The 27,950-nt window shown below is 44.4% G+C and overlaps 2 protein-coding genes across 2 annotated transcripts in view; both read left to right on the forward strand.

The window, feature by feature from the left end:
- The first annotated feature begins 289 nt into the window (after window positions 1-289).
- On the forward strand, window positions 290-5,223 carry FCF1 (FCF1 rRNA-processing protein). The gene is made up of 8 exons (XM_058807415.1): window positions 290-332; window positions 415-482; window positions 620-691; window positions 950-1,098; window positions 1,506-1,578; window positions 1,925-2,012; window positions 2,462-2,556; window positions 4,637-5,223. The coding sequence occupies exons 1-8, from the start codon at window positions 330-332 to the stop codon at window positions 4,683-4,685; spliced, it is 597 nt and encodes a 198-aa protein (XP_058663398.1). The 5' UTR covers window positions 290-329; the 3' UTR covers window positions 4,686-5,223.
- A 4,425-nt stretch (window positions 5,224-9,648) lies between these two features.
- The window catches only part of YLPM1 (YLP motif containing 1), a 35,587-nt gene continuing 17,285 nt past the window's right edge, over window positions 9,649-27,950 (forward strand). Inside the window, exons 1-6 of the mRNA XM_058806569.1 lie at window positions 9,649-10,677; window positions 15,807-16,043; window positions 16,943-17,137; window positions 18,320-19,062; window positions 21,106-23,418; window positions 25,757-25,862. Of these exons, the coding sequence (XP_058662552.1) occupies window positions 9,649-10,677; window positions 15,807-16,043; window positions 16,943-17,137; window positions 18,320-19,062; window positions 21,106-23,418; window positions 25,757-25,862 (4,623 nt within the window). The remainder of the gene's footprint in view (window positions 10,678-15,806; window positions 16,044-16,942; window positions 17,138-18,319; window positions 19,063-21,105; window positions 23,419-25,756; window positions 25,863-27,950) is intronic.

Raw genomic sequence — 27,950 nt, forward strand, 5'->3', positions numbered from 1 at the left:
TCCCGGAGCCATCCCGCGCCGGGACCCCGCCGCGGCTGTACCAGGCCGACCGCGGGTGCTCGGGGCCGGCAGCGGGGCCGTCGCCCCGGGGGACGCCCGTCACGGCGGGCGGCAGGGCTGCGGCTGCAGCTCCCCGCTCCGGGGGCCCGTTCCCCGCGGCGGGGAGGGAACGCGACACCGCTGTTACCTGCTCTCCGACGGCGGCCGCGAGCCCGCTGTCGCCGCCCCGCGCCGCCGCTGCCCGGCGCTGGCAGCCGGAGGTGACGCGCTCCGGGGCGGGGCCGGTGACGCACCAGGGACGCGGCGGCGGCGGGACCGGCAGGGTCAGCATGGTGAGCCGGGAGCGGGGTCGGGCTGGGGCTGGGATCGAATCTCTCCTTAGCTGATCGCGGCTGTGTGTCCGTGTCCTTGCAGGGGAAGCAGAAGAAGGCGCGGAAGTACGCGGTCATGAAGCGCATGATCAGCCTCCGGGACGAGCGCCTGTGAGTGCGGCTGCGGCTGGGCCCGGGCCCGGAGCGCCCTCGTGTCCCGCTCGGGAGGAGGTCCCGGCCCAGGTAACTCGGCCGCCGGTAGCTCTTCCCTATCGCTGTACCCCAGTAATGCCTGTGTTCCTTTGCAGTAAAGAGAAGGACCGCGCAAAAGCCCCTGTGAAGAAGAAGGAGGACCCGAGTGCCATCAAAGAGCGGGAGGTGTAAGTGCTGCCGAGGCGCTGGGGACGGAGAGGAGGAAGGAGGGAGGGCGGCCACCCTGCAGGCTGGAGCTGAGGGTGTTTGAGCGATACTGTCAGAAGAAAAAGTGGTGCCCCAAAACGAAGGATTGTACTTGGGAGGCAGCAGGAGGCCTGATGGGTTTTTCTGCTCATTACCCTTCTTCCATTCTATGCAAGTTGTAGGGTTGGATGTGATGTTAAGTGCAATTAACTGATTTGAATTCTTTGTCTTCCTGGCAGGCCCCAGCATCCCTCTTGCTTGTTCTTCCAATATAATACACAGCTGGGCCCCCCTTACCACATCCTGGTTGACACTAACTTCATCAACTTCTCCATCAAGGCCAAACTGGACCTAGTGCAGTCGATGATGGACTGTCTCTATGCCAAGTGTGAGTTTCTGCACCACTCACAGCTTCTTCAGACCACACAGTGCCAGTCTGCTCGTAATGTGCTTTGTCAGCCTCATGCCCCTGACTCAGAATAACAGAAATCTTGCAGAAAGAATATGTGCTATAGTCATGGAGATGTGGTAACCCTGGCAATGCCTCTGGTTTCAGTCAAGTAACAGTTTTAAAATGCTAATCTCAACAAAGGTAGAGTTAGCTTAAAAATCTAAAATTACCATGGCATGGTTAAACTTGGTGGCTCTACATTTTATCACCTTGCAACATTATCAGTTGTCCCTGTAAGTAATACATTATAGAGTTCCATGATGTTTCTAGGGCATGTGGGGCAGTACGTAGGGGTGTGGGAATAAATACTGCTTTGTTTTAATGCGGGCTTTTTTTGCATTTAGGTATTCCATGTATCACAGATTGTGTAATGGGTGAAATTGAAAAGTTAGGACAGAAGTACCGTGTGGCATTAAGGTAGGTGCAGGGTGTTCTTCTCTGTTTCTAGAATTTAATGCTCTAATATAAATAAATGAAAAACACATGGTGTGACTGGTGCTCCTGCACTAGAGGGTGGTTAGGCTGTTGCAGGGTCCTGAACTTGGTACTAAGAAATACTTAACTTATAATAACTAGACAAATTGCATTATTTTTTTTTGCAGGTCATTTCACTTGAACTTTGTCTACCTTTTACTCCATCCCTTCATCCCTTATTTTGAGAACAGTGTTCTGTATATCACAGAAAGGGGTGTTCTTGTTCCTCCATGCTGTGCTACTGTGCTCTGGTCTGATCGCTGTGATGCTGCTTTTTATGTCCCCACAGAATTGCCAAGGACCCTCGCTTTGAACGCTTGCCATGTATGCACAAAGGAACCTACGCCGACGACTGCTTGGTGCAGAGGGTCACTCAGGTATTCCCCTCCTGACATTTTCTGTACTGTGCTAACAAACTAAAAATTCCTGAACCCTCCTAATTACTGACTGACTTACATTTCCCACAGAGTAACTATAAAATCTCAGCAAGGGGCATTTTTAGTTCTAAAACAACTTATTTGATGCAAGGTATTATCTTCCCTGAGCATTCTTGTTGTATAGGAGAGCATCAGGAAGCAGTTAGGATGGGAAAGCTGTCAGCTTGAAAGGCTGGACAAGTTTCAGAGATTTCTTGAGTCTATTTTGATGGGCAGAAGGATGTTATTAGTCTGCTGTGGAATTCTGTACAAGCCCTGGTAATGCCTTGCTAAGGACTCTCAGCCTCCTTTTGTTCAGTGAGCTCACTGAATAGGAACGTTCGGTCAGCCATGACTCCTTTCTGGGGTTCACTGGTGTTGAATCTGACTTGCCTTCTGGTTTTTTGCAGCACAAATGTTACATTGTGGCCACAGTGGATAAAGAGCTCAAGCGGAGAATACGAAAAATCCCTGGAGTGCCCATAATGTATATTTCCAGGCACAGGTAAGGGCCCCCTGACAGGGAGGAATCCTGCCCAGTGAAGTCCTTGTCTGACAGGGACTTTGTCACCACATACTTCTCTCCTTCACTGTCTATAGTGCAGGCTGCAGTAAAGGCCTGGTGTTTACAGAGAAGTTGAAGTACAGCTACTGCTGGGAAGAGGCTGGTCACAGACCCATTTTTATTGCAGTCTACATGTTCACTTGTCTTTACCTGAAGAAGTAGTTCCCTTGAGTCCAGTGTTTCCATAGATCAGTTTTGCTCAACAGCAATAGCAGGACTACCAGGCAAACATATTCTACAGGTTCTTGAAGAAAAGAAACATTCCTGTTCCCTATTTCATTTGGTAGCTTTGTGTACCCTCAGCTAAGAGACTGAATTTGCTTCTTAACTAAAAATCAAACCAACTCAGAAGGGTACTATTGCAGCATGTTGGAAATTAGGAGCTTGATTGCTATAGATATGTAAAGTTTTAACTGATCTATAATTAGAAAATGTGGCTCAAAAGATTTTTCTTTCAAAACACCTTTTCTCCTTATTCACTGTGGCCATTTTGGAAAATGCTACCAAGGATGGTGATGGAGTCACCATCCCTGGGGGTGTTCAAGAAATAACTGTACATGGCACTTAGTGCCATGGTCTAATTCTCAAGGTGACATTCTGCCAAAGGCTGGACTCAGTGATCTTGGAGGTCTTTTCCAATCTAAATGATTCTGTAAATTATAAGTTGAGTGTCTAAAAAATTTATTTTCTGTGGTGATATGCTCTTAAATCCTAAATCAGATCTTACAAAACTGCAGGGTTTTTCTTTTCTCTGGAGATGGTGAGTTTTTGAGATGCCTGATGCTGAGTTTACGGCGAAGAATAACAGCAACCTTTTGAAGACTTTTTACTTTCAGAAGTAATATTTTTCTTTTCTATCTGAGCTGCAGATAGAAATGCAACAACTGACTATTCAGTTTACCTGTAAGCCTGTACCTGCATGGGTGTCACAAATGAATGCTTTAGTCCACTTGAAGAATCACTGTCAAAGGTACACTAGCAAAAACAGCTTTTAATATAAGATTGTAGCACTGTGACTTTAACTGAGTTTAATGGCAACATTCCTTCTATTACTGATGAAACATACAGAGGAAAATTGACTTAAAATCACTTTAGAAGGTTGTGCATGGAGACACGAAGTGCAAAGGACAACCCTCCCAGTCATTTGGATTGCTTTTCAAACTCCTGATGGAGTCCAGGTGCAGCTGCATTCAATCTTAGTCCCAGACTTGGTCAACAGTCTCTGTCTTAATTAGATTTTGAAAGCACTTAATCATTGACTAATTTAACATTTATAAAGTGATTCAGTAGGGTTTACTACAATTATAACAGTGACTTAATTATATTTTCAGGAAGCAATATTCATACTATACTCAGTAAAAAGTATTTCAACTAATTCACATGCTTGCACATTGACATAGACATGTAGGTAAATGTATAAAGGTACCAGTTAAAAATTCCTCCCAGCTTCAGTGAAAAACATGGAATGTTTCTGCATTTCTCAACTGGCAGGGCTTGAGTGATGGTCCTTCAGCCATCTCAGCCTTGAGACCTTGAGGCTTCCTGCTCAGGAAGAGGTGCTGGTGCAGCCCATAGCAGTCCAGGAAAGCTCTAAGGGCCTCACTTAAGACCACTGCTTATAGGGTCACAAGATGATTGCTTTTAGTCAGGCATAAATTTTACACCTTGGCCATAATCCAGATTGGTAACTACTAGAATTTCCAAAACTCTGGTAGCATTGGTACCATTCCACTCAGGCCATGACTTAGATAGGATTGTCAGAGGATGACTGGCAATCTCATCCTTCACCATAGACCAGCAACAGGAGTTCCCAGTACAGTCAGTGCTGGGAGTCATGCAAGGCTTCCTGGTATGCTCAAGGGATGCTTCACCAGGTAACTCACTACACAAAGGCCAAGGCCTAGCAGGGATCCCTGAGGTGGCAGTGCAGCCCTGAGGAAGAGGGGGTAGATTCACCACCACAGTGGGGAGGGGAGTGATGTGGAGTAGGCTGTCTTCATAAGTTTTGCTTCTTTCTCAGGTACAATATTGAGAGGATGCCAGATGATTATGGAGCTCCCCGATTCTAACCTGTCCAGTCAAGCCATCAATGCCCGGACTGTGAGCCAGGACAAGGGTCCTTCTGATTCTACCCTCCTCCTTTCTTCTTTTGTTGGAACTCTGCTCATAGGACTGTGGATGACACAAAACCAACTTCTTAACCTTGTTTTTCTAAGAAAAAGCTATTTTGAAGAGTCTGGTTTTATTCATCCATTCTCTGCCTTGGTCTGATTACCTACAGCTGGGAGAAGCATATGGGAAAGAGAGGGCAGCAGGACCAAGAATGTGCCTAGCTCTGCATCAGGACCATTGGAAAACATGATTTCAGCATTCTGAATTAAATATTGATGATGCAACTCTGAGAATGAAACCACAAGAGATTTTAAGTTTCTTACTGCTGCACCTGGAGTATACCTGAGACAGGTATTCCTTTGGGAAGCTACCTCACACCTGTTCAGTCAAATCAGCATCTGCATTCTGCAAAAAAGACATCAGATCTGCACCAGTTGGTGGCTTTCTCTGGAAAAGCAGTCTAGATTTTAATTCAGAATTAATAGGCTTTTATTCAACTGCACAGAGAATGAAGTTTAAGTGTTCTCTCAGACTGCTCTTTCTGTCCTTGGTTAGCTGGCAGCCCAGTCCTTTCCTTACATTTAGAGTGGTGCAGGGCAGGGCAGGGTTGGGTTGGGACAAGTCTTTCACTCCTGTTTGTTTGGGTCCTATGCACCTCAAAGCTTTATCACTTTTGTTATGTATCAGGGGCTAGAAGGAAAGTGTCTGATGGGCAAAGGTATTAATGTGGGCTGGGAGCACAGTCATTGTGGAGCAATAGTTGCAGATAAAGTCTTCCAGAGATCTGCAGAATTTGCTGTAGGGAAGGAAGTGGTCAGGGAGGGAGGGAAAAAAAATTATTAAACCACATGAAGAAATGTAGGGGGAAAGTATTTCAAAGCCATAACTCAGCATTCTCATATCTCCTCCACGGTTCCTTCATTCTTAGCAATATAATTTGTTCTTCAATATCTGCTGTGTGGTGAGGAGAGGGTCACCAGGAGCCAACATGCCAAAGCACACTTCCTGGCCAAAATGCTGGATCTGTAGTACAGGAGAAGACTGAAAATTTATATTCTTGGTATAATTAAGAAAATTTCCAAACCTTAAGAGCTTTATCCTGTAGTCCCTTACACTGGTTTGGCTGCAGAGGTGGCCACAAAGGCCAAGAGCATCCTTGCCTGTATCAGAGTGTGGCCAGCAGGACTAGGGAGGAAATCCTCCCCCTGTACTTGGTGCTGGTGAGGCTGCACCTTGAGTCCTGTGTTCAGTTCCCTCATTACAAGACAGGACAGTGATGTGCTGGAGCATGTCCAGAGAAGGTCAGTGGAGCTGGGGAAGGGCCTGGAGCACAAGTCTGATGAGAAGCAACTGAGGAAGCTGGCGTTTAGTCCGGAGAAAGGAAGGCTCAGGGGAGGCCTTATCACTCTTCAACTACCAGAAAGGAGGGTATAATCAGGTGGGCATCAGTCTCTTCTCCCTGATAACAGGATGAGAGGATATGGCCTCAAGTTGTGCCATGAGAAGATTGGATATTGGGAAAAAATGCTTCACTGAAAAGGTGGTCAAGCATTGGAGCAGATTGCCTAGGGAAATGCTAGAATCACTGGGCCTGGAAGTGTTAAAGTGTGGATGTGGTGCTTAGAGACGTGGTTTAGTGGTGGATTTGGCACTGCTGTGTTGATGGTTGGACTCAATGACCTTGGAGGTCTCCTCCAACCTTAACAACTCTATAATAGCTAAACTTAGCTGTGTGTATGCTGGACAGCATGCAGCGAAGATAATTTCCTATCTCTGGGAAATGCTCTGACATCCTGGTAACTTCCTTGACTGCACCATACTGCAGGAAACTTGGGGAACACATCAGACCTTCCTCTTGTGCTATCCCTGTGCTTGTTGCAGGCTCCCCTATTAAACATCCCTGAAATAACAGCATACTGACACTTTGAAAATTTAGCCCCTCCCAGGCTATCACAATCAAAATTAATTTTCTCCACCTCTAGCCAGGAAGAAAGTACCAACAATGGAGAGATTTTACAGTTAGTATATAATACGTACGTTTCAAAAATTATATCCTTAGTTTTGTTCTCTCAATCCAATCCATATTTCTTTAAGCTAATGATCAAGTATTGTCATGAACAATTGAAGCCCATGTTTAGTCAAGTGAGGACTGAGAAACAGTTGTAGTATTACATCTCTGTAAATTGCTTTTCAGAATAATTCTAGTTTTGAAAGACTTCTTTCAGTCAGTAGTTAACTAGAATTGTTCCAGTGCAAATAACTTCACTTGAATTAACCTAAATGGAAGGGGACTGGAGAAGAAAGAAGAAAGGAATGGGCACTTAGGGTAACATTTGAAAATAGTCTTTCTGGCACAGAAGAGGTCAAAGGCATAGCAGCCTGATGAATTTGGGGAACATATACCTGCCAGCAGAATGCCTTTTGCAGGGACTTCATGAACATATATGTATTTAGTACAAACGGTGGGTAGGGATCAACCTAATGTGCTTATTTACTGAAATCTTTTACTCTGCCTTGTTTTAGTAAAAGGAGGAGGAATCTGGAATAGGTGTAAGGCAATTGCTAGAGATGTGTTAGGAGGGTTGGAGGATGAGCAGAAGAAAGTATTGGCAGTGAGCACACCCATTAGGAAATTTTCATTAATTGAGTATAATTGGTAAGACAAAAAACTTGGCTATTAACTCAAAGAGCCTGGTCAGAAGATAAATTAGACAGGAGAGGACCACCTGAATGATCAGGTACTTCTCCTGCAATGTCAGACAACCTGTTTACCAAACAGGTTCAGAGGAAAATGTTTACTCCACACACACAATGGCATCCCAGCGTCTGATCCAATTTACAGTGTGTCAGAGGAGGAAAGACCATTATCACAGGAAAGAGGTTGGTAAACTAGAATATTTTGATGTTCCCACAAATGGAGAACTCTGTCAGTCCAAACCAGAAGAGAAATTCCTTCCTGACTCAACTCTGGCAGTAGGTTTAAACCTCACAGGACTTAGATATCAGGTGCTTGCAGTGTAATTAGAGAATTCAGCCTCCCTGCTAACATCCTGTCTCCTGCTGTAGCAGGTTTCCATAGCTTCAGAAGACAGAGAACATACAGGAGCACCACATAAAGAAAATCTGAATATATGCAAAGAATGGTAGAAAATAATTTCTACTCCTTTCTGGAGCCACCAGGTTTAAGATTACTGCAGCCTTACCAGGTGAAGAAATTTAAGCTGCTGATCCAAGATGTGACACTGCTTAATTGAGGGGTAACTAAATGTGGTATAATAGTGTTTAGAAGCAGGAAGAACATGAGCTATTAAAAAAAAATAACCCAAACCAACATGATGACACCCATTAATATTACAGACTGAACAGAATAAAACAATAAAAATATTCTGAATGGAAGAATCAGAGGGCATAATGTGAACTTAAGAGGGTTGCTTTTTTGGTAGATTGGGTAGTTTATCTTGTCTGGTGGGAGTCAACTGTACTGCAACATAAACCAATTTGAATATTGAATAAGTATCTGTAAAGTTATTTGGAAGTTACATTTTGGCTTCCACAATGTAGGCTGGAAAGCAATTGCCCTGAAAGTGTTCAGGTACACATATTCCCTCATAAGGGAAGTAACAAGTCTCTTGACAATATTGAGTAACTACAACAAACAGCAAAAATAGTAGGAGAAACCTGCCTGCAGGAAATAACTGTTAGTAAGCTGATCACAAGAGAACTTACATGGAGTGAATAGATCAGGAGGATAAATTAAAGGATGTTTGCAACAGGAATTCCCTATATTGGAAGGACAGGGTTTCAAAAGCTTAGTGAGTAAACTGGCCCATAGAACTCAGGTATATAAATGCTAAGTATAGGTATATAATGAACAGTAGATGTTAAAAATACAAATGCTATCTGAAAGTCATATTCACCGCAAGAGAAATCTAAACAGACCATCCTAAACAGAAAAGGATCAATAATCACCTCTAAATGAAAAGAAGGGATACTAAAGAATAGAAAAGGCAGTTCTAGAAGTATTAAGATAGTTTTCTTAAAGTTTTGCATCTCAGTTGAATTAGTCAAATATTTTCTTACAGATTCATAATGTATCTCTTCTGTGGATTTCCTGAAATTTAGCAAGAAATGAACATGAAGTCCAGCTTTTCCACCAGAGAGGATAAAGTTTCTTCTCTACCGAACAATGTGATTTTCTTGATATTTCTCCTGACTGAAAAGTCTTAGGACCTTTTCTCCACGCCTTTCTCCACTGGCAAGGGATCCTTAATTCAGCAGATATGAACTAGAGAGTGAACATAACAAAAATTGCGCAGGGTTCCTGTGCTTGCAGAGGACGCGGAGCGGGGGCACCGCCGGGGTGCTGTGCTGCGGACCTGGAGCTGCCAGGCTCCACCAGGCCCAGCTACTGGAATTCACACACACACACCTCTGCCCTGCCACAGGCGTTCAGCACTTGCCATAAGTCATTGCTAAGTGCCTGCAGAACGTATTTGTACGTTTAAATCGTGCTTCAGCGCAGGTAACCGAGGGCACCGATGCCGCCGCCCCAGGGACACCACGGCCCTCGGGAGCGCCGGGCCCGCTATACACAGCCTAGCTTGCGGAGCTCCTGGCGGCACCCTACACACATCGGAAGCCCCGGCGTCGGGCCCGTAGCGGCTCCCGTGTGTGGCCAGCTCCGTCCCGCCTCCTGCCCCGGGGAGCGGGGCGGGCGCGATCTGTCAGTCTGTCTGTCTGTCTCTCCGAGCTCGCCTCACCCGCGCTGCGGGCAGCTGTCCGCCAGGCGGCGCTGCCACCCGCTCCGCGGGGCGCTCTGGCGCGGCGCTCACGCTCGACTGCCCGGCGGGGGTGGGGCCTCCCCGCGCAGGCGCCGTGCGCCGCCCGCCGCCGCGGCCTGTGTCCGCTCCGCGCTCCGCCATGTACCCGGCCTGGGGCTTGTACGGGGCGGCCGGGCACTACCCGCCGCCCCCCACCTCCATCCCGCCCCCGCCGCTGCCCATCCCTCCCCCCAGCGTGCCGCCTCCCGCCGTTCCGCCGATGCCGCTCCCCAGCTACCCGCCGCCGGGGCCCGCGCCCCCCGCTGCCGCGCCGCCGCCCGCCGGTTCCTCGGGGTTCCTGAGCCTGCAGGAGCAGCACCTGGCCCAGCTGCAGCAGCTCCAGCAGATGCACCAGAAGCAGCTGCAGTCCGTACTCTTGGGTCCCCCGCCGCCGCCGGGCCCGCCCCCGCCGGGGCTGCCGCCGCCGCCGCTGCCCGGCTCCTTCACCGACTGGCAGCAGCAGCCGCCGGTGCCGCCGGTGCCGCCGCCGGTCCGCAGCTACCAGAAGCAGTACGGCCACCGTGAGCCGCCGCCGCGCAAGCCGCCCCCCGCGGCCCGGGACCGCGACGGGCAGGAGCCGCCGGGCGGGCACGGCGACTGGGGCGAGCCGGTGCCCGCCGAGCCGGTGCCCATGGACATGGAGCTGTCCTCGCCGCCGCAGTCCCCGCAGCCCGGCGCCCAGCCGTACCTGCCCCCCGCCCAGCCCTACCTGCCGCCGCCCCAGAGCGAGCCTTACCTGCCCCCCGCCCAGCCGCCCCCCGCGCAGTCCCCGCCGCTCCAGCCCTACCTGCCCCGGGCGCAGCCCTCCCAGCCGCCCCCCTCCTTCTCCGAGCCCCCGCCCTCCTACCTGGAGCCCCCGACGGCCACCGCCTCCCAGCCCTACCTGCCGCCTCCTGCCCAGGGCTACATGGCACATGCCCAGCCCTACCTGCTCTCCTCCCAGGCCTCTCCTTCCCAGCCCGCCCTGGCCCCCTCCGTCCCTCCCCCGGTGAAGCCATCGCAGGCTCATTTCCCCCCGCCCCAGACGTCCCTGCCCCCGCCCGCCGCTGCCCCGCCGGAGGCAGCGCCAGGTGCCGCCAAGGAGGGCGGGGGCGCGGAGCAGCCGGACCCCTCCACCATGACTCCCCAGGTAAGGCCGGCCGGCGGGCAGCGGGGACTCGCCAGGGCAGCGGTGGCGAGGAGCCGCTGGGTACTGAGTGTTACAAAGGTCCCCGAGTAAGGGCAGTTAATAAACACACCGTATTTGCATACTATTGAAAGGAGTTGGACGCAATCCGTGGAAGTGTGGCAATGGCACAGCTCAGGGGAACCTTCATAAAGGCTGATTTGTCCAGTGGTGTTGATAGGTTGGTAGGGATGTAACAAATTGTCATTTCCCGAGAAAAATTGTTTAGGGAAAAATGTAAATCCTGATTGGCTTTAATTTTCTTGAGCGTGCTTTGGTCTCTGGAGAATGTATTCCAGAGTACAGCATGTGTGTGACCCGCCCCTAACCCCTGTTGGCTTTGTCTGGCCACTTGTGAGATGCAGCAGTCGGTTTCCCTGTTGCACATTGCGGGATGTCACTTGTCTTCAGTGATTTCTTTATTATAGTTTTTTTAAGGTGTTGAGTTGCAGTTGTCTGCCTGATCAGTGTAGAATGGTGACTGTTTTAGTCTTATCACACACAGCTAAAGCTGCAAAAATGTTTCTGTTGCAGTACCTACTTGCCCTCTACTTACACTTAATCCGCATTTTGTGCTACACGTGCTTGATCTTCCAGTACAAAATTGCATAGGGCATTGGAGGGAAATGCTCTGAAATGCCTTTAAGTGAAAAATGTTATAGCTGTGTGATTTTGATGTGTACGCTAGGGCCAAAATGCTGCAAAATGTTTGTGTGCTTCACTTCCTAAATGAGACCAGTTCCAGTGAACTTGATGGGACCCGTTCATCTGCGCTGTCAGGGACAATCCAAGCTTGAAGTTCAGCATGCACAGCAAGGCACGAGTGTTGTGAGGCCCTCAGCTGTGTACATGGTCAGGCAGATTCACTGAGGCTTTTGCATGGGTTTAGAGTTATCTTATTGGCATCCACCTGCAAGAACAAAATTGAGCTGCATTCTTTGAAATTCCTTTATTTAAATCTATTTAAAGCTAGGTTTGCAAAAGTCCTATTGTGTCATGTTGAAGTCACTGGCACTTTGAATTTGCTGATTGCTGGGATATGCCGTTTTTACATTTGTACCATATAACTAATTACTGCCTGGCAAAGTAGTGCTTTCAGTTCATTTCACTTACTTTTGTGAAGGTTTTGGACAGTACTAATTGATCTTTTACAGTGATAACAACAAGATTTAATTTTTTAATGACAAAACCAAAACCTCAAAAAGTCATGTGTAGAAAGTGGTGCTTATATGGCATTGAGTCAGCTTGTTGGCTTCTTAAATTATTGAGCTCAATCATAAAATATTGATGAAATATCTCCAGAAGAGTTGCAAATAATGCTTTATTGTATGCACACATGGAAGCAGCAGAATACTGCTGAAGTTTATGTTGTCTGATTTATGAGTGTTTATACAAACAGCTTCTATCTTGAGTAGTTTGCTTGCTCTCATTCAAGTTCAGTGTTAATTCAAAAGGAATATGATATTTTCCTGGTCATAACTTTGTTATAACAGACTGATACATTTTTGGCTATCTTAGGCTGTAAAATGGGACAGGATTTGGAGTAACAAGTTTTTACACTATAAGGAATAGGAAAAGCTAAGGCTTTCATGCCTTTTAGTATTCTGAAAAGCCACGTGAAGAAACTGTAATTTGTCATTTGTAGTATCCTATTAAGCTGTTGTTTAAACTGGCAATTGAGAGCAATTATTTCTGTTCCTCATCCCACAGTAACAGTGGCTGCAAACAAATATTTCAGTATTTTTCTCTTAACTCAGAAGATGTTACACAATTTGCCATGAGTTGGTGTTTTATTATTTACCTTTCCAGTCTAAGATACTGTTCTTTGCCTTGACAGTATCGTGAGCTTAGTGTAGTTTCTTCCATGGGTATATAGTTGGATTAAATTGCTGGATTCTTATCAAATCTGGTTAAAATAACTGTGGTATTTCCTTAATGTTCCATCTGAGACTTGGGTAATGTGTTCTGCTATTTGTTTATCGCATCACAGACTGGGTAAGGTTGGAAGGGAGCACAGGGGGTCATCTGGTTCAACCTCCCTGCTCAAGGAGGTTCATCCCAGAGCACATGGCACAGAGTTGTGTATTCCAAACAGTTCTTGAATATCTTCAGTGAGAGACTCCACAGTGTCTCAGGGCAATCTGTTACAGTGCTCAGTCACCTGCATGTAAAAAAGTTCTTTCTCATATTCAGGTGGAACTTCCTCTGCATCAGTTTCTGCCCATTGCCTCTTTCCTTGTTCCTTGGTACCACCAAGAAGAGTCTGGATCCTTCCTCTAGCCACCCTCCCTTCAGATACTTCTGCACATTGACAAGGTCCCCTCTCAGTTGTCTTCTCATGGCTCAACAGTCCCAGCTCCCTCAGCCTGTTCTTATTAGAGAGAGATGCTCCACTCTCTTGGCATCTTCATTGCCCTCCACTGGACTTCTTCCAGGAGCTCCAAGTCTTCTTGTGTTGAGGAGCCCAGAACTGGACACAACTCTCCAGCTGTGGCCTCACTAGGACTGAGCAGAGGGGCAGGATCACCTTCCTCAACCTGCTGGCAATGCTCTTCCTACTCCAAGGATGCATGGGTACATCTGTACCCATAAATATGCATTTATCTACATCTGTTAAAGCTACCTCAGCTTTACCACCTCACCATTTAACGGACTGCTGCTCTCTTTAAACAGCCCCTTTGTTTTGTAGAGGGTGCTGAACCATTCTTTTGCAGTTTTCACCTGGAAAGGACATAGTGTCCCCCAAAGCAGGTATTATGTTATGGCCTAGGGTCACCTGTATTAGCTTTGGAGTAGTCCTTTGGTGTGGACTTCACATTAACGTATTTGGTGCTATGTCCTGTGGCCAGGAGCTGATATTGCTGGTTTCATGTTCCTGTAAAATGCAACAGGCATTGTCTCTTGGTCAGCCAGAGATGGGAAAAGGCCTCTGTTGATGCTCGTGTTTTCCTTGGGCTAAAGGATTATAATTGGAGTTGAAAGATGACAAGTCCAGTTGAATGACAAGTCATTGTGAGGAGGTGAGCACTCAATAACTGAATTCTTCATCAATGAAAAATTTTCTACACTAGCTGCTACAACTAAGCTGTAAAGATCTACCTTTCTGTTTTTCTTATACTTTCCAGATAGCACAGTAATAGCTGTCCCAGACTCATCTGCTGAAAATAATAGATAGTTATATTACCATAGCTCTGGAAAGCCCATGTCATGTTATGAGTTCTAGCCCTATGTCCAGTTGGTGGAACGAGGAGGAAACAAGATGGATGTGTGGAGACAACAATTTTGTGGCAGTAGAATATGTGCTCACCCATCATAGCATCTAGCACCATGATGACAAATCACCTTATAGTGAGTGCCTTTTGAGATAGATAATTGAATCAGGCTTTGTATAGCTGGCAAAGTATGTTCCTCCCTTGAGCTGCACTTATTTCAGCAGGTTGTTGAATGTTTCTGACAGTCTGTGCTGCAGTGTGAATGCATATCTTCCACCCAAAACTATGGAACTCTTCTGAGACATATTCTTGTTAAAAAGATTCTTGGCAGGAATAATTGCATGATCAATTTAAAGTCTGTGAAGCATAGTCTCTCATTTCATTGACCTCATTTCCAAGTTACAGAAGTATTTTTTTTAAAAATGCAGCTCCATATTTGTGTTTCCTACCAAGAGAAAACATCATTTCTGATCTGAGCATGAGGTAGGTTTCTAGCAGAAAGTTACTCTTCTTCTAAACCTGTTTAAGATGGGCAGTGATTCACTTTTGAGAAATCTCAACAGACAGCACTTGCTGCTTTGATGTTGTCACGCTTTTATTTTGAAATCCCTGCATCTTTTGGATTCTTTTCTGACTGGGCTTGATATAGGTTTTTTTTTCTTAACTGTGCATGCTTGGGTGGAAAGGAAGAACAGAAGGTATAAAGGATGGAGATCAGTCACAGATTCTCAGAGGTAATGAAATTGAGAGCACAAGAATGGTTGCACTAGGTTAGACCAAAACTTAGAGTACTTTATCATTCTGTCTTTGATGGTGACTAAAAGCAGATGTTAAGAGAACAACTTAAAAATCAAGGGTATAGTAATACTTTCCTAGGATACAGAAGCTGCCTTAGCTGTAAATGGTGTATTTATTTTCAAAATATGTAGATTTTTCTGAGCTATGACTTGAATCCACAAAATTTTAGCCCTCAGAGAGATCTCTAGTAGGGACTCTGGTGGCACAAGACCATGTCAGGTGAAGAGTAGCCTCCCACAGATGTCTTTCTATTAATTTGATGACTGATATTTCTCATATTGGAAGAGATACAGAACTGTTGGTTCTTATTCATGCCTCTTGAAGACACTACTGCTTAAGTGTTGAGATACTTATCTCTAGTCTTTTGTTCTTTATGTTAGTGGTAGCTTACTTTTTGAAGCTTCTGTCATCTGGCTTGAGTACTCTTAATTCTACCCTGAAATATTTAAGACTGAAAGCTTATTATTTATTAAATGGATAAATTTTTTTGGGATGGAACCATATTGACTTCCCTCTTCAGCTGTTGAATGAGTCAGAATTAATGAGTTCAGATTATACATAATCTTCACTATATACTGGTTCTGATTCTTCTTTTTCTTTCCATAGCTTTGTTCAGACATCTTCACCACAATTTGTCAGCTGCTATTTTCAGTCTACTTGATAGCTGTGTTCCCTGTTCATCCTCTTAATCTCTTCTGTACATTTCCTTCTTTTTCTCTTTACTGTAGTTCTTAGTTATAAAAAGCTCTAAAACCAATAGACATGGTACTTATAGCATGTCTGTAGTAATTTTGCTTATTATTGCCTGTGCTCCAGATTTTTGTTAGTATTGTTTGCTATAGTTAGAGAATAGTAAGCTTGTTGGGGTAAAAAAATAAATTCTATTGTGGGTTCTATGCATCACACAATGGTTTATGAATTTTGATTTAATTTTCTGACATCCATTGCAATACTGTTCCTGAAGAAGTGAGTTTTTCCTCACAACAGTTTTAAAAACTTTTCTACAGTATGATTCTAATGGCTAACATTAATGATTTTCTATTGTTTTTCTTGTGAAACTTAGAAAATGTGTATCTATTACAGGAACAGCAGCAATACTGGTACCAGCAGCACCTGCTTAGCCTGCAGCAAAGGGCAAAGGCCCATGCTCAGGGACAGCAGCAGATGAAAAGCCCCGTAGTGAAGGATGAGCAGAGAGCAAAGTCTGAAGAAGAGAAAATGAGTGCTTCAAATCAGCAGTCTGAACATCCTGCTCTTAATGAATCCCTGCCTCCAGCATCCAAAGAAGAGGAGTCTTCTCTTACATCCACTGAACCTCAGGTAGGCTTTGTAAAGCGATGCCACTCCATTTGTGTCCTAGATGAGCCAAAACCCCAGGAAAATTAATGCCATCAAATTCTCTTGTATACTTTGTAACAACTAAATGTTGTGAAGCAGTCTTAAAAAAAACATTTGCTAAAGCTGCACCAATTAGAAAATACACTTTTTGTGTATAAAATTACATATTCACCCACACGTGCACCAAACCAGTCTGAGCTGAGTCCCCCGCACCATCCACAGCATTGTCTGTGAGAACACCTCATGATATTGAAGTGCAAAACCATGTAGGTACTCAGTTCTTGAGGAATGCTGTGTTTAAGACACTATTTCTTAATCTCTCACTGGCACTTGGTGAATTCTGGCTCCCCTTCTCTCTGTGTGTTAGAATTGGTCTGAAAGCCAAGAATTTTGCACAGAGTTTTTTTTTAGTCAGCATGCTCAGTAACAGTTACTGCATAATAGATGGAGGTCATGATTGATGTTTGAACAGTATGTGCTCCACTTTAACTTACAGCATGCAGGTTCCTACAAAGTGGCAGAAATAATGCACTTGGAGTTACTTTACCTCATTGTGAGAAACCTGTTTCTCATTACATTTACTGTGAGTAGCAGATAACAGATTTTCATTAAGCTCTTTCCTGTAGGTAGTTTCTTTATGCATGAATAACTTAATTGCCATCAGCCTAACCTTCAGATTAGACTGTTCACATTAAGAAAATATGTGTTCACATCTAGAAAAGGTGGGGTAAAAATCAGCCTTCCAAGAGCTGTGGGTGGCTGAAATAAAGTGATAAAGTAGGAACAGTGAGAAAGTTCCTGTAAGATGTGTAGTGACCAAGTGTATTTTTTTCTGACAGATGCAACTTTCCTTTGTTTATAGTATTTACCTTTTTCTGTAGCTCAATATTGAACCTCCTGATGACCCTGAGGAGGATTTGAGATTGCAGCAATTGCAAGCAGCAGCAGCTCAATGGCAGCAGCACCCCCATCAGCGGGTTGGGTTCCAATATCAGAGAATAATGCAGAAGCATGCTCAGCTGCAGCAGATAGTACAGCAGTATCAACAGATCATGCAACAGCCTCCACACTTAGAGGTGAGACACTAAGGAGGTGGTTTGATATACATCCTAGGTGACCCAGCACTCACAGTCTGCTGAAAAATGCATAGTTGAATAATTTGTAATGGTTGGCTCATTTGTCTGGCTACTTTTTCTGCTTGGGTAGAAGTTTATATCCATTTTCCCTACTGTCACTCAACTTCCGAATGAAAAAAACATTGGCAGATGGTGATGAAGCTTCAGTCAGATGAGAAATACAATATTTTACACTTCTTGTGAGATTTTTTTGGATGTACCTAGGTGATAGAGGAGCAAAGCTGAACACAATATTGAATTTACTCAGCTTTGAGTGTTTTGTTACTGGAGAAACAATTCAGCAAAGTCATGTAAACAGATGATTGCACAGAGCAATTTGGAAGCTGCTCTTTTTTACAGAAATAAATATGTACAATTATAAATGTACATGACAAAAATAGACAGGAAATGTAGTTTTAAGAATCAGTATCTCGCATTATTTTTAACTCAAGTAATCAGTTGAAACCAATATTGTAACCTTTAAGCTTTTAAGTAGAAGTTAAGTATTGTATTAGAGGGTTGAGTCAACTCTTATTGAGTTGGTAGAGTTCATACATTAAACATTTCTTTGTAGGTTGGGCTATCTGCCCAACCTACAAAGTTGGTTTGTTTTTTCTTTTAAATCTCTTTGGGTAAACCTTAAAAATCTCAGGCAAAATGAAGCCTGATATCTTCACATAATGAAGGACAGAATTTGAAAGAAGCTTCATTTGTGCAAATAAGATCTGGCAAAGGCTTAGAGAAAAATAATGGCAGACAGCTGAGGGAATTCTGAGCAGGTTAATAGCAAAAACTGAAGCCTTGAGAAATAGTCACATAATGTATATATGTGAAGATTGATTTGAGCTTTAGCCATTGTTAGGATGCAGTAATAAAACAGTTTATACAGATTATAGGTTTCTTCAGCTGTCCTGTTGGAGTCTTCTATACATAGATATAGTATATGGTCATAAAATATATAAATTTTCACAATGCCGTTAGATGTCACTGTTAGTGTTTGTTTTTGTTACAGTGTAGTTCTTCCTCAGCCTTGCACCCAAGTCATCAGAAATTGTGATAGTACAAGTGATACTGAAATACATGGCTCTGAGAGTAACTGACTATCTAAGGTATTTTGAACCTATTCTTGTCATCTCATTGCAGACAATGTCAGTGGACATGCAGCTGCGACATTATGAGGCACAGCAAAAACAGTTCCAGCAGCTTCATAAAGATTGGGAGCGATCAATGAACCAGCAGTGGCAGCATCAGCTTCAAACCTACCCTCACAAAGACCAGCTTCAAGAGTATGAGAAGCAGTGGAAAGCATGGGATGAACAGATGAAGGTTACTCAGTCACATCTGCAGGAAAAAGTGACCTCACTCCAAAATCTGAAGAATCAGTATCCTGCAAATGTGTCACTGCCACCTCCATTTATTCCATATTCCCAAACTGGTCAAGGTGGCATTCCTGTTATGCCTCCAACTTTACCTTCAACTACACCTCCACTGGCTCCCCCACCTCTCTCTTCTGTTTCTCAGTTATCCAATTCATCTGTCCCTTCAGGATCTGGTTCTCAAAGCAGTCAAGCTACTGACGCACCAAGGCCAGCTCTCCTTCCCACCCCTGGTACCTATGCATCAAAAATAGCTAGTTCAACTAGCTATTCACCTTACCATTCTCAAGTAGGTTCATCCTTTGGCTCATCTGACCATGGAAAATCTCAAGGTCATCTTAGTAAACAAACTGTAAATATTTCATCTGAACAGCAGTGTGGGGAACTGAAAGGCACTTCTGCAGTGTCTTCGACACACACGCCTGTTGTGCAAGATAAACCGGTGAGGTCAGGTGGATTGCTTCCAGATCCTCCCAGATCAGCACGTTTTGAAGGCCCTAGAGGCCCTAGGTAAGAAAGTTTTTGTTGATCTATACATATTCCAGGCTACAAGATTTTCAGAGATTTATTAAGAAATGAAATATATATCTTTTTCTCAAATCTTTTTGAGGTTGTGGGAAGTGTGTATTTCAGTGGAGGTTTTGTTTTTAATGTATGTACACCATACTCTCTGTATTAATATTTTTAAAGCAAGGATACATAGATGGCTTTCACCTGAACATAATCTAGAGTAGTAGTTTGCTTTTTTTTTTTTGGTAAAGTGCTTGAGGATGCTGCCCCTTTTTAGTCACAAAGACACAATGCTCCTTCTTTGAAAATAGGAAAGCTTTTGTAAATATTTTATATGTCTTTGCTGATTTTATACCTGCTATATAATTTAATCCAAGATCTTGTTTTTCTTTAATACATGATACCAGGGTGCAAAAACAACATCTGTTCTATCTGCTGATTAGTTCAAGATGGGTTGGTGTGATGTCTGCTGAATCAAAGGGCAGTGATGTTCTGCTCAATTGTTTCTATCCTTGTGCACTCTGCTAGACTTTACAGTAATATCTTCATGGTTATTCCCCTTCTCTTTGCTTCCAAAGTGATCAATCATGAATAATAATTTGTGAATTGCTAGCAATGTACATGAGCTTTATATAAATGAATCAATTTTACCTCCTGGTAGTTTTTAAAAAGTGTTTCAGTTCCTGTGGATTTGTTGGATGTACAGTTCTGAACAGAGTGTTTTCATGACTTGCTAGTGCATGTCTTTTATGTGTGTTGGTTTAGAGCTCAGTGATATGCAATGATAGGCCCAGGTTGTCTTTCTGGGCTGTGAGCAGACATTTCTGGTTTATGTCCAGCTTTTCATCCACAGTAATCCCAAGTCCTTCTTGGCAGGGCTGCTCTTGATCCCATCATCACCCAGCCTATACTGAGACCAGGGGCTGCCCTGACCCAGCTGCAGGACCTTGTACTTGGCCACATGAGGTTCCCATGGGCCTATTTCTCAACCTTTTCTAGGCACCTCTGGATGGCATCCTGTCCATCAGGCATGTCACCCACACCACTCAGCTTGGTGTCCCCTGCAAACTTGCTGAAAAAACAGTGCCCAGTCATCTGAGGGACACCACTTGTCACTGTCACTGATCTCCATCTGGACATTGAGCCATTGTCCCCTATCCTCTAGATGTCACCATCCTGCCAGTTCCTCATCCACCAAATAGTCCCATCCATCAAATCCACCTCTCTCCAATTTAGAAAGAAGGATGTTTTGGGGGTGCATGGAAAAGGCCTTAAAAAAGTCCAGACAGATGACATCAATACCCCTTCCTTATCCATTATTCACTCCATCATAGAAGGCCACTGGGTTGATCAGGCAGAACTTGCCCTTGATGAATCTGTGCTGGTTGTCTCCAATGACCTTCCTGTCCTCCATGTGCCTTGGCCTAGCTTCTGGGATGGTCTTCCCAGGCACAGAGGTGAGACTCACAGGTTAGTTTCCAGGGTCCTTCTTTCTACCCTCTTTTAGAATAGGTGCAGTGTTTTCCTTCTCACAGTCACCAGGTGCTTCACTGACTGTGACCATTTCTAGATATCATGGCTTGGCAAGTATGGTAGCAAATTCCCTGAGTATTCTGGGATGTATCTCATCAGGTCACATAGACTTACATATATTCAGGTTCTTCAGGTCATCACCTGATCTTTTCTTGTGGGAGTGACTTTGCACCCCTAGTCCCTGTTTTGCAGTCCATCCACTCAGGAGGCGTAGAGTTGTCAGTGAAGACTAAGGCAAAAAAGTTGTTGAGTATCTGAGTCTTTTCCTCATGCATTTTTACCAGTTTGCCAGTTGTGTTTGTCCAAGGGGTACACTTTCTATGACCTTTCTTTTCTGGCTGATGGCCTTGCTTTGGCCTTCCTGATTCATCTGGTGATGTACAACTGTGAATCCCAGACATCTAAGCAATTTGACTCTAGACATGAGTTCTCTATTTTGTGTGAAATTATTCTATAGGACTTTAATATGACATCTTCATTTGAATAAAATTTCTGTTGCATCATCTGTAGATTTGACGGGCCTCGAGGAAGAGGATATGACAAGTTTGAAGGCTCAAGGCAGAGAGGACCTCGTTTTGACTCCCAGCGCTCAGAAGGATACAGGTCACGTTTTGACCGACAGAATACAGATGGACAGTCTTCAAGCAGATGGGGCTCTATCCCACGAGGACCAGCAGGACAATTTTATACAGCAAATGCATCACATGGACACGGTTCCCGACCTAGTGGTCCACGGTGGATGGGGCCCAGGCCTCACTTGGGACAGCAGCAGCAGCAGCAGACGCAGATAGACTCACAGTCAGAAAGCAAAGAGCCTTTTACAGACACAGCTGGCGATCAGCAGTCTGTGAGCAGAACTGAGTCTACTCCTGACGCACAGAGTGCAGGTCCCATTGAGCCAAATGAGGACCTGACAGACACTCAACAGGAAGCACCCAAACCTGAAGTCAAAGAACCTACTTCAGACCCTCCTAAAAAGTGGACATGGAGTTCACATGATCCCAACCAGCAAGTAGAAGAGTCCAAGGCACCCACCCCACCTATTCAGAACCAGAATACAGTACCCTCTGCAGAAGGAAATGAGGATTTGGATACACCAGATATCCAGTTGACTGCTCCAGATAGCACCCAGGGCCTGCCTGGACCAGAAGGCAGAGGAAAAGGGCCATTCATGCATGAAGATAGAGGAAAGGGACCAGGAAGCAGAGGAAGGGGCCGTGGCAGAGGGCAAGGGGATGGCCGTGGCTGGGGAATGAGCCGTGGCCGGGGAATGGGAAGGATGGATGGTGGCCGGGGAATGGGAAGGGTGGACGGTGGTTGGGGAATGGGCAGGATGGATGATGGCCATGGCCGGGGAATGGGCAGGATGGATGATGGCCGTGGTAGAGGATATGTATACAGAGGCAGAGGACAGGCTAGGCAGCCATCCATCCGTGGCAGGGGAGCATTCAGGAGTGCAGACAACAGGGAGAGGATGCCAGATAGACGGTCAGGCAGCAGGGAGAGGATGCCAGATGGACAGTCAGGCAGCCGGGAGAGGGGGCCGGGTGGACGGTCAGATAGCCATGAGAGAGTATTCTCTAACCGAGACAGAGAGCCACCTGGACGGACAGGCAGCTGGGACAGGGGCCGGGCAGGAAGCAGGGAGAGAGGCCCGGTGAGACGCGCCTCTAGCCGGGAAAGAGAGCCCGTGCGGCGGGCAGGTAGCCGCGAGAGGGAGCCCATGCGGCGGGCGGGTAGCCGCGAGAGGGTCCCCGTCAGGCGGGCAGGGAGCCGGGAGAGGGTCCCCATCAGGCGGGCAGGGAGCCGGGAGAGGGACCTGGGCAGGCGGGCAGGTAGCCGGGAGAGGTGTCCCATCAGAAGGGGAGATAGCCATGAGAGGGAAGCAGGAAGATCTGAAACAGGCAGTATGGGTAAACCCATTCACCTAGGAGATGACCCTGACAAATTGCCTCCATATCATCGAGATGAAACATTCAGGGGTTCTTGGGGTCATGAAGATGATACAATGCAGGAGGAATTTCCTTTAGATAGTCAAGGTGACCCATCTTTGGAGCATGAGCAGTTGGATGAGTGGGAAAGAGAACAATACTGGAGAGATCACAACTCTGATTATCAGGATGATTCTGTACATGTGTATGACAGAGATGACAGGTTGCAATCCCACCATTCACTGCCTCCATTGTCTCCCCTACCACCACTACCTCCTTTATCATCTGATCACGACAGACGAGATTCGTGGTGGGATGACTGGAAAAGGCCAAGAGAAAGGGAACTGGAGAGAGATCTAGATAGAATTGGAAGATCCTCAGATATTTATGATCAAGATTTAGACAAAGAATGGGATAGAGACTGGGACATGAGACATATGGATGACAGAGAAATGGGGAATCGTGACCTGGATATCCCCCCTCTACCACCATTACCACCCCTTCCACCTCTGGACAGGTATCGTGAAGATAGGTGGAGGGACGATAGGAACAGAGATCATTATGACAGAGATCTCCGAGACAGGGGCGAGCTTAGGATTCGAGAATATCCAGAGAGATACGACACGTGGCGGGAGAAGCAGGACTACCTTCCTGAAAGGACTGACTGGGAGAGAGAACGCTTGTCAGATAGGTGGTATCCAGATGATGGAGAGAGACTGAGGTCTCTGGATGACCACTCAGATACATCCCTTCCTCCCCCTTCACATTCCTCTGATATGCTGGGAGCAGATTCAAACCTGGACTCTGACCAGTCCTTGGGAGGAGTGATGGTCCTAAGCCAAAGACAGCATGAGATAATTCTGAAGGCTGCCCAGGAGCTCAAAATGCTTCGGTGAGTTGTTTGGTTCTATGATTTTGAATAGGAATCCTGTTCTGTGGGATCCATTTGAATCAATGGATCAATCAATAAGTAAAGTAGTAAAAGTAATGGCTTCATTTCTTTGACCTGCAGCATGATAGCAGGAGCTCATGTGGAAGAAGTTATTTGGAGTACCTTTACCACAGTTTTTGTAGATGGACTTTTTTTCTTAAATAAGTGATTGTCCCTTTCCAGGGAGAGATGTGTCCCATTATCTGACCAATCTTTTTGTTATCTTCAAACAAACTTGTGGATAATTGCTTTTCAGTATTATTGGTGGTATCAGATGAGCTTAGTGATAATTGCTTTTTAGTACTTACCCCTCAAGACATACATTAATGTGGTTCTTAAGACCTATTTTTTTATATTGCTCACTTTTAAGTTAAAACATAGGTTTTGCTTGTTTGTTTGGTTTTTTTACAGAACCTCCTCATTTGAAACCAGATATTGTTGGTGAAAAGTTTTGTCAAATTTGGTTGATCTTAAGTTCTGGGAATCAGCATAAAAGAAGTGATCTAACAGTTAGGAAGATATGAATGCCAGAGTTTATCAGGACTGCATTTTTAGAAAGCAGCTACTAGCATTCCTAAGGCTTTAATAAGTGTTTATTATGAAATTAGTAATAGGAGAGATGGGGCTGTATGAGGCTTTCAACAACCTGATCTAGTGAAAGGAAGGCTGGAACTAGATCATTTTTGAAGTCCCTTCCAACCCAAGCCATTTCATGAGAGAGATGTTTTGCACTTTTCTTCAGACTGTTTTGTTTTCATATTTGTAAGATTGCTGAACACCTGTCCCATACAGAAGGCCTTGGATGCATGCCAAAATGCAAGAAAAATTTGTTTTTTAAAGGAAGAACTTTTATTCTGAATAATTTAATAATTTACTGCAATCAGATTACTTCAATGGTGTTACTAACTGTGAAATCCATGTTGTAAAGCAGTATTTGCTGAAAGTTTGGAGTTACATTATTTTCAGCTTCCTGTCTTTCCCATTGCCTCAGTTGCCCAGCATGTGTTTTGCTGTTTATTGTGACTTGCTGCAAGCCAGTCACTTAGGCTAAGGAACATAGTCTGGGAATCACTACGAGAGAAATTTATTAGGGCTTAAATAATTTAAACATAGTCACTAAAATATTTTATGTAAAAAGTAGTTACATATACATCTTTCAAAGCCAGTAAAAAGCGGAAATATAAACATGATACTGATTCTTAATAGAATATGAGGGTGATCTTCAAATTAGTTACACTGGTACTTCTCATTTGGTTCTTATAGACAGATGATTTAAGTCTGAACAGTAGGAACAACTTTATGGAGATTACTTATTAATTTTTATGGGGATTTTTTGAGTGAAGAGTTATACCAGTAGTGTGGTACATAACTGCTTTCATCTCCAAAACTAAAGCCTTCATCTGGCTTTGCTTTTATTGTGTTTAAAACAGCATGGTCTCAGCTGTAGCCTGTTCTGTATTTGTGATTTAGTGTAGTGCTCAGTTTACTCTTTTGTATTTACAAAACACTGAGGATTCTTTTCTTTGAGCCAAGTTCCCCTTCTGCTGAACACTCAATTGATGCATTACTGGTTAGGGTGGTTTCTGTTATGTCTTGCTACAGAAGGATCCCATTCCTAGTTGTCATTTAAAAACTGCTTCAATGCAGAGTTATTAGCAATTGAAAAACCTAGATTAAAAATGCTAACAAAAACTGAAGGGAAAGGAAATTATATTCACTAGAACTTTGTAATCCAGTGATTATAGTACTCACAGCTGAACCTGGTCTCTGCTCTGTAGACTATGTATTGGTTGTGTATTAAATAGCATTTTGATATATAAACCAAAGAAGCAAAAGTTAGACTCATTGTTTGGTTTTTAATATATTGGAATTTCTTGTGCTTTGTTGGCCTTAGTCCTGTTACCATGTGAACCAGAGCAAGTAACTGAGAGCACTTAGGTATGTGTTTCCAAGGGGTTTCTTGCTTGCTGAAGGTGTTGACAGAAACCAAAATCCAGCTTTTCTCTTTACTGTTCAAATGGAGTGGCTCTGGCAAAGCACAAAAGCATAACTACATGTCTCAGGAAACTTGTGATCAAAAAGCGTGCAGCTAATGCACTAAATGCCTCCATAGTTAGGTAGATGTGAAACAGGGATTTCTGATTCACAGCATTGCCCATATAAACCCTGCTGTGTCCTTTTCTTCTTTTGGTTTTGTCTCTGGTACTAGTGTAATATGTGTTCTCACCATGAGCATTGATTTCTTTTATTTTTCATTTAAGCTATAGACTGATAACATTTTCTAATGATGCATGTGCAGGGAGCAAAAGGAACAGCTACAGAAGTTGAAGGAGTTCAAACCTGACATTTCCACCCAAGAGTCTCCAAGATCACAGAACACAAGCACAAGGCCAGGTGCCTTTCAGGTAAATTCATCTTACACTGATAACATATTGGTAGCAGTTACTGTTTATGTATGTTGAGCCAGTTCTACACACTGATGGCCAAATTTCTCTCTGGAGTGCTTCCCCAGCAATCTTACAACCTTAGCTATCTTCTGTTGAGGCAAAACAACTTCTTCATTTCTTTAAATTTTCCAAAGCATTTTCTGCTCAGTCTGTTGCAGCAGATCTCTCATTAGGGGTGGAAATGAGCCAAGACACAGACTCTCATTTAAAACCTGAAAAGGGTCCTGGTTTATTCTTCTTTACAGCTTAGCCATCCTGACTGACCACAGCAAACTCCTGCTGTTGGCTTCTCTGACAGAGTGACTGCTCTGACTGCAGGCTCCAACAGCAGGCTCTAACTCTATCAGACCCAGACTGACCTTGCAGCAGATCTTTTGCAGCAGCAACTCTCTTCCTTGTTTTGTTCTTTGTGTCTCTCTGGATCATTCCTACTTCCTCAGGCCTCCTCTACCTTTCCAAGATCCTCTTCCTCAAGGCTCTCCCTGACTGGCCAACCCATCCCTTCTATCACACCTTTATTAATCAGAGCCCATTAAAGGCAAGGCTATTCTTCTTTGGTAATTAGTACAACTGTGACTTATCAAGGGCGAGGACCCTTGTAATCCCTTCTTCTCCACCTAAAAATCCACCATGTCTTCTGAGTATGACCCATCAGGGATGGTTGCACATAAAACAGTCTAGATTGCTGTAGGATAATGTGCAAAAAGAGGTGAGCTCTCCCAGGGATGTAAGATTCACAAGAAGACCCTGATTTTCCTTGCTTAAATTCTTTCAATTTGCACTGCTTTTCCTACTTCAGGAGCTATCTCCTCTTTGAAGTCGGGAAAACTTGAGGATACATCCATCAGAAATTGAGATATTTCAATGTAGCATGGGCATTAGCCTTCTGTTTGCTGTTTTAATTGGAAATTTTTATTACCTTCTAGAATATCATGAAGTGCCTGGAAACTCATGTTTGTGTACCTCCATCCTGTTGTGATGCAACTACTCCTGTACTGCTTAATTTCCTGTGCAGTTCTGGGAACTGTTCTCAGATGCTTATATTTGGTTTTTTTTGGTAATTCAGAAATCAACTGAACTTCTGCAGTCGTGCTAACTCAGGTTTATAAATCCTTCCTAGAATGAGTAAACAGTTTTGTTAAATGTGTATTGGAGGAGACGTCTGAGTTGATGCACCATCTTTGTTCTTCATCACATCTTAACCCCAAAGTTACTCACACCAATAAATTTAGCCATAAGGTCTTCTGGCTCTGACATTTAGCCAGACCAACCTTTTTTTGTCCCTCCGTCCAGGGAAGTGTTATGCAGTGAATGAGGCACTGCAAGTTTTCTTTTTGCTTAGGTGTCCTCTTCCTTGTTTACAGTGTCTGTAAAGTAAAATAATGGAGCTGGTTAGCTACCAAGAACTGCAGATATGTTGATGCCTTTAGGAAGTTACTTTGCTCTATTTTGATATTTTGTATCTCAGACTACTTCACTTGTCTAGAGGTTTTTAAACAACTTTTGTCTTTCTTGGAATTCTTCCTTCCAGTCATTTCTGCCATGACTTTGAGTCGTTATTACAGAGCTCAGCTTTGTATCTACAACCATCCTGCAATTTTTGTTGTATGTTGCTAATAAGGCTGCCTGTAACTTGGCATCTGCTCTGATGCTGAAAAGTCTTGTAATGTGTGGGGTTTCTTGTGGATGTTTGGTTCATGAAGGATTTGGTTTGGTTTGGTTTTCGACTAGGCAAGACCTTCCAATTTCTTATGATCTTCTGATATTTATTTTATTAAGGTTTTCCAGGTATTTCTGCTCTCTGAATTTTTCCAGTGGTTTCCACAAAGAAACTGGCCTTATCAATCCTTTTGCATCTCACCAAGCTGCCCTACTTTCAGATTTTCAGCCTTCACACAGACGGCAGGAATCTTTGCAGACAGCAGGAGTCTTTGGAAATAAACAGTAGACACTTTTGAACTGAGATAGGCCTACTGGAGCTAAAATTGGTAAAGTTATTTTGAAGAAAATCAGCAGTGTTTAAGCCTTCACATAGTGAGCATACGC

Source organism: Ammospiza caudacuta, chromosome 6, assembly GCF_027887145.1.
Source record: "Ammospiza caudacuta isolate bAmmCau1 chromosome 6, bAmmCau1.pri, whole genome shotgun sequence".
Lineage (NCBI taxonomy): Eukaryota > Metazoa > Chordata > Aves > Passeriformes > Passerellidae > Ammospiza > Ammospiza caudacuta.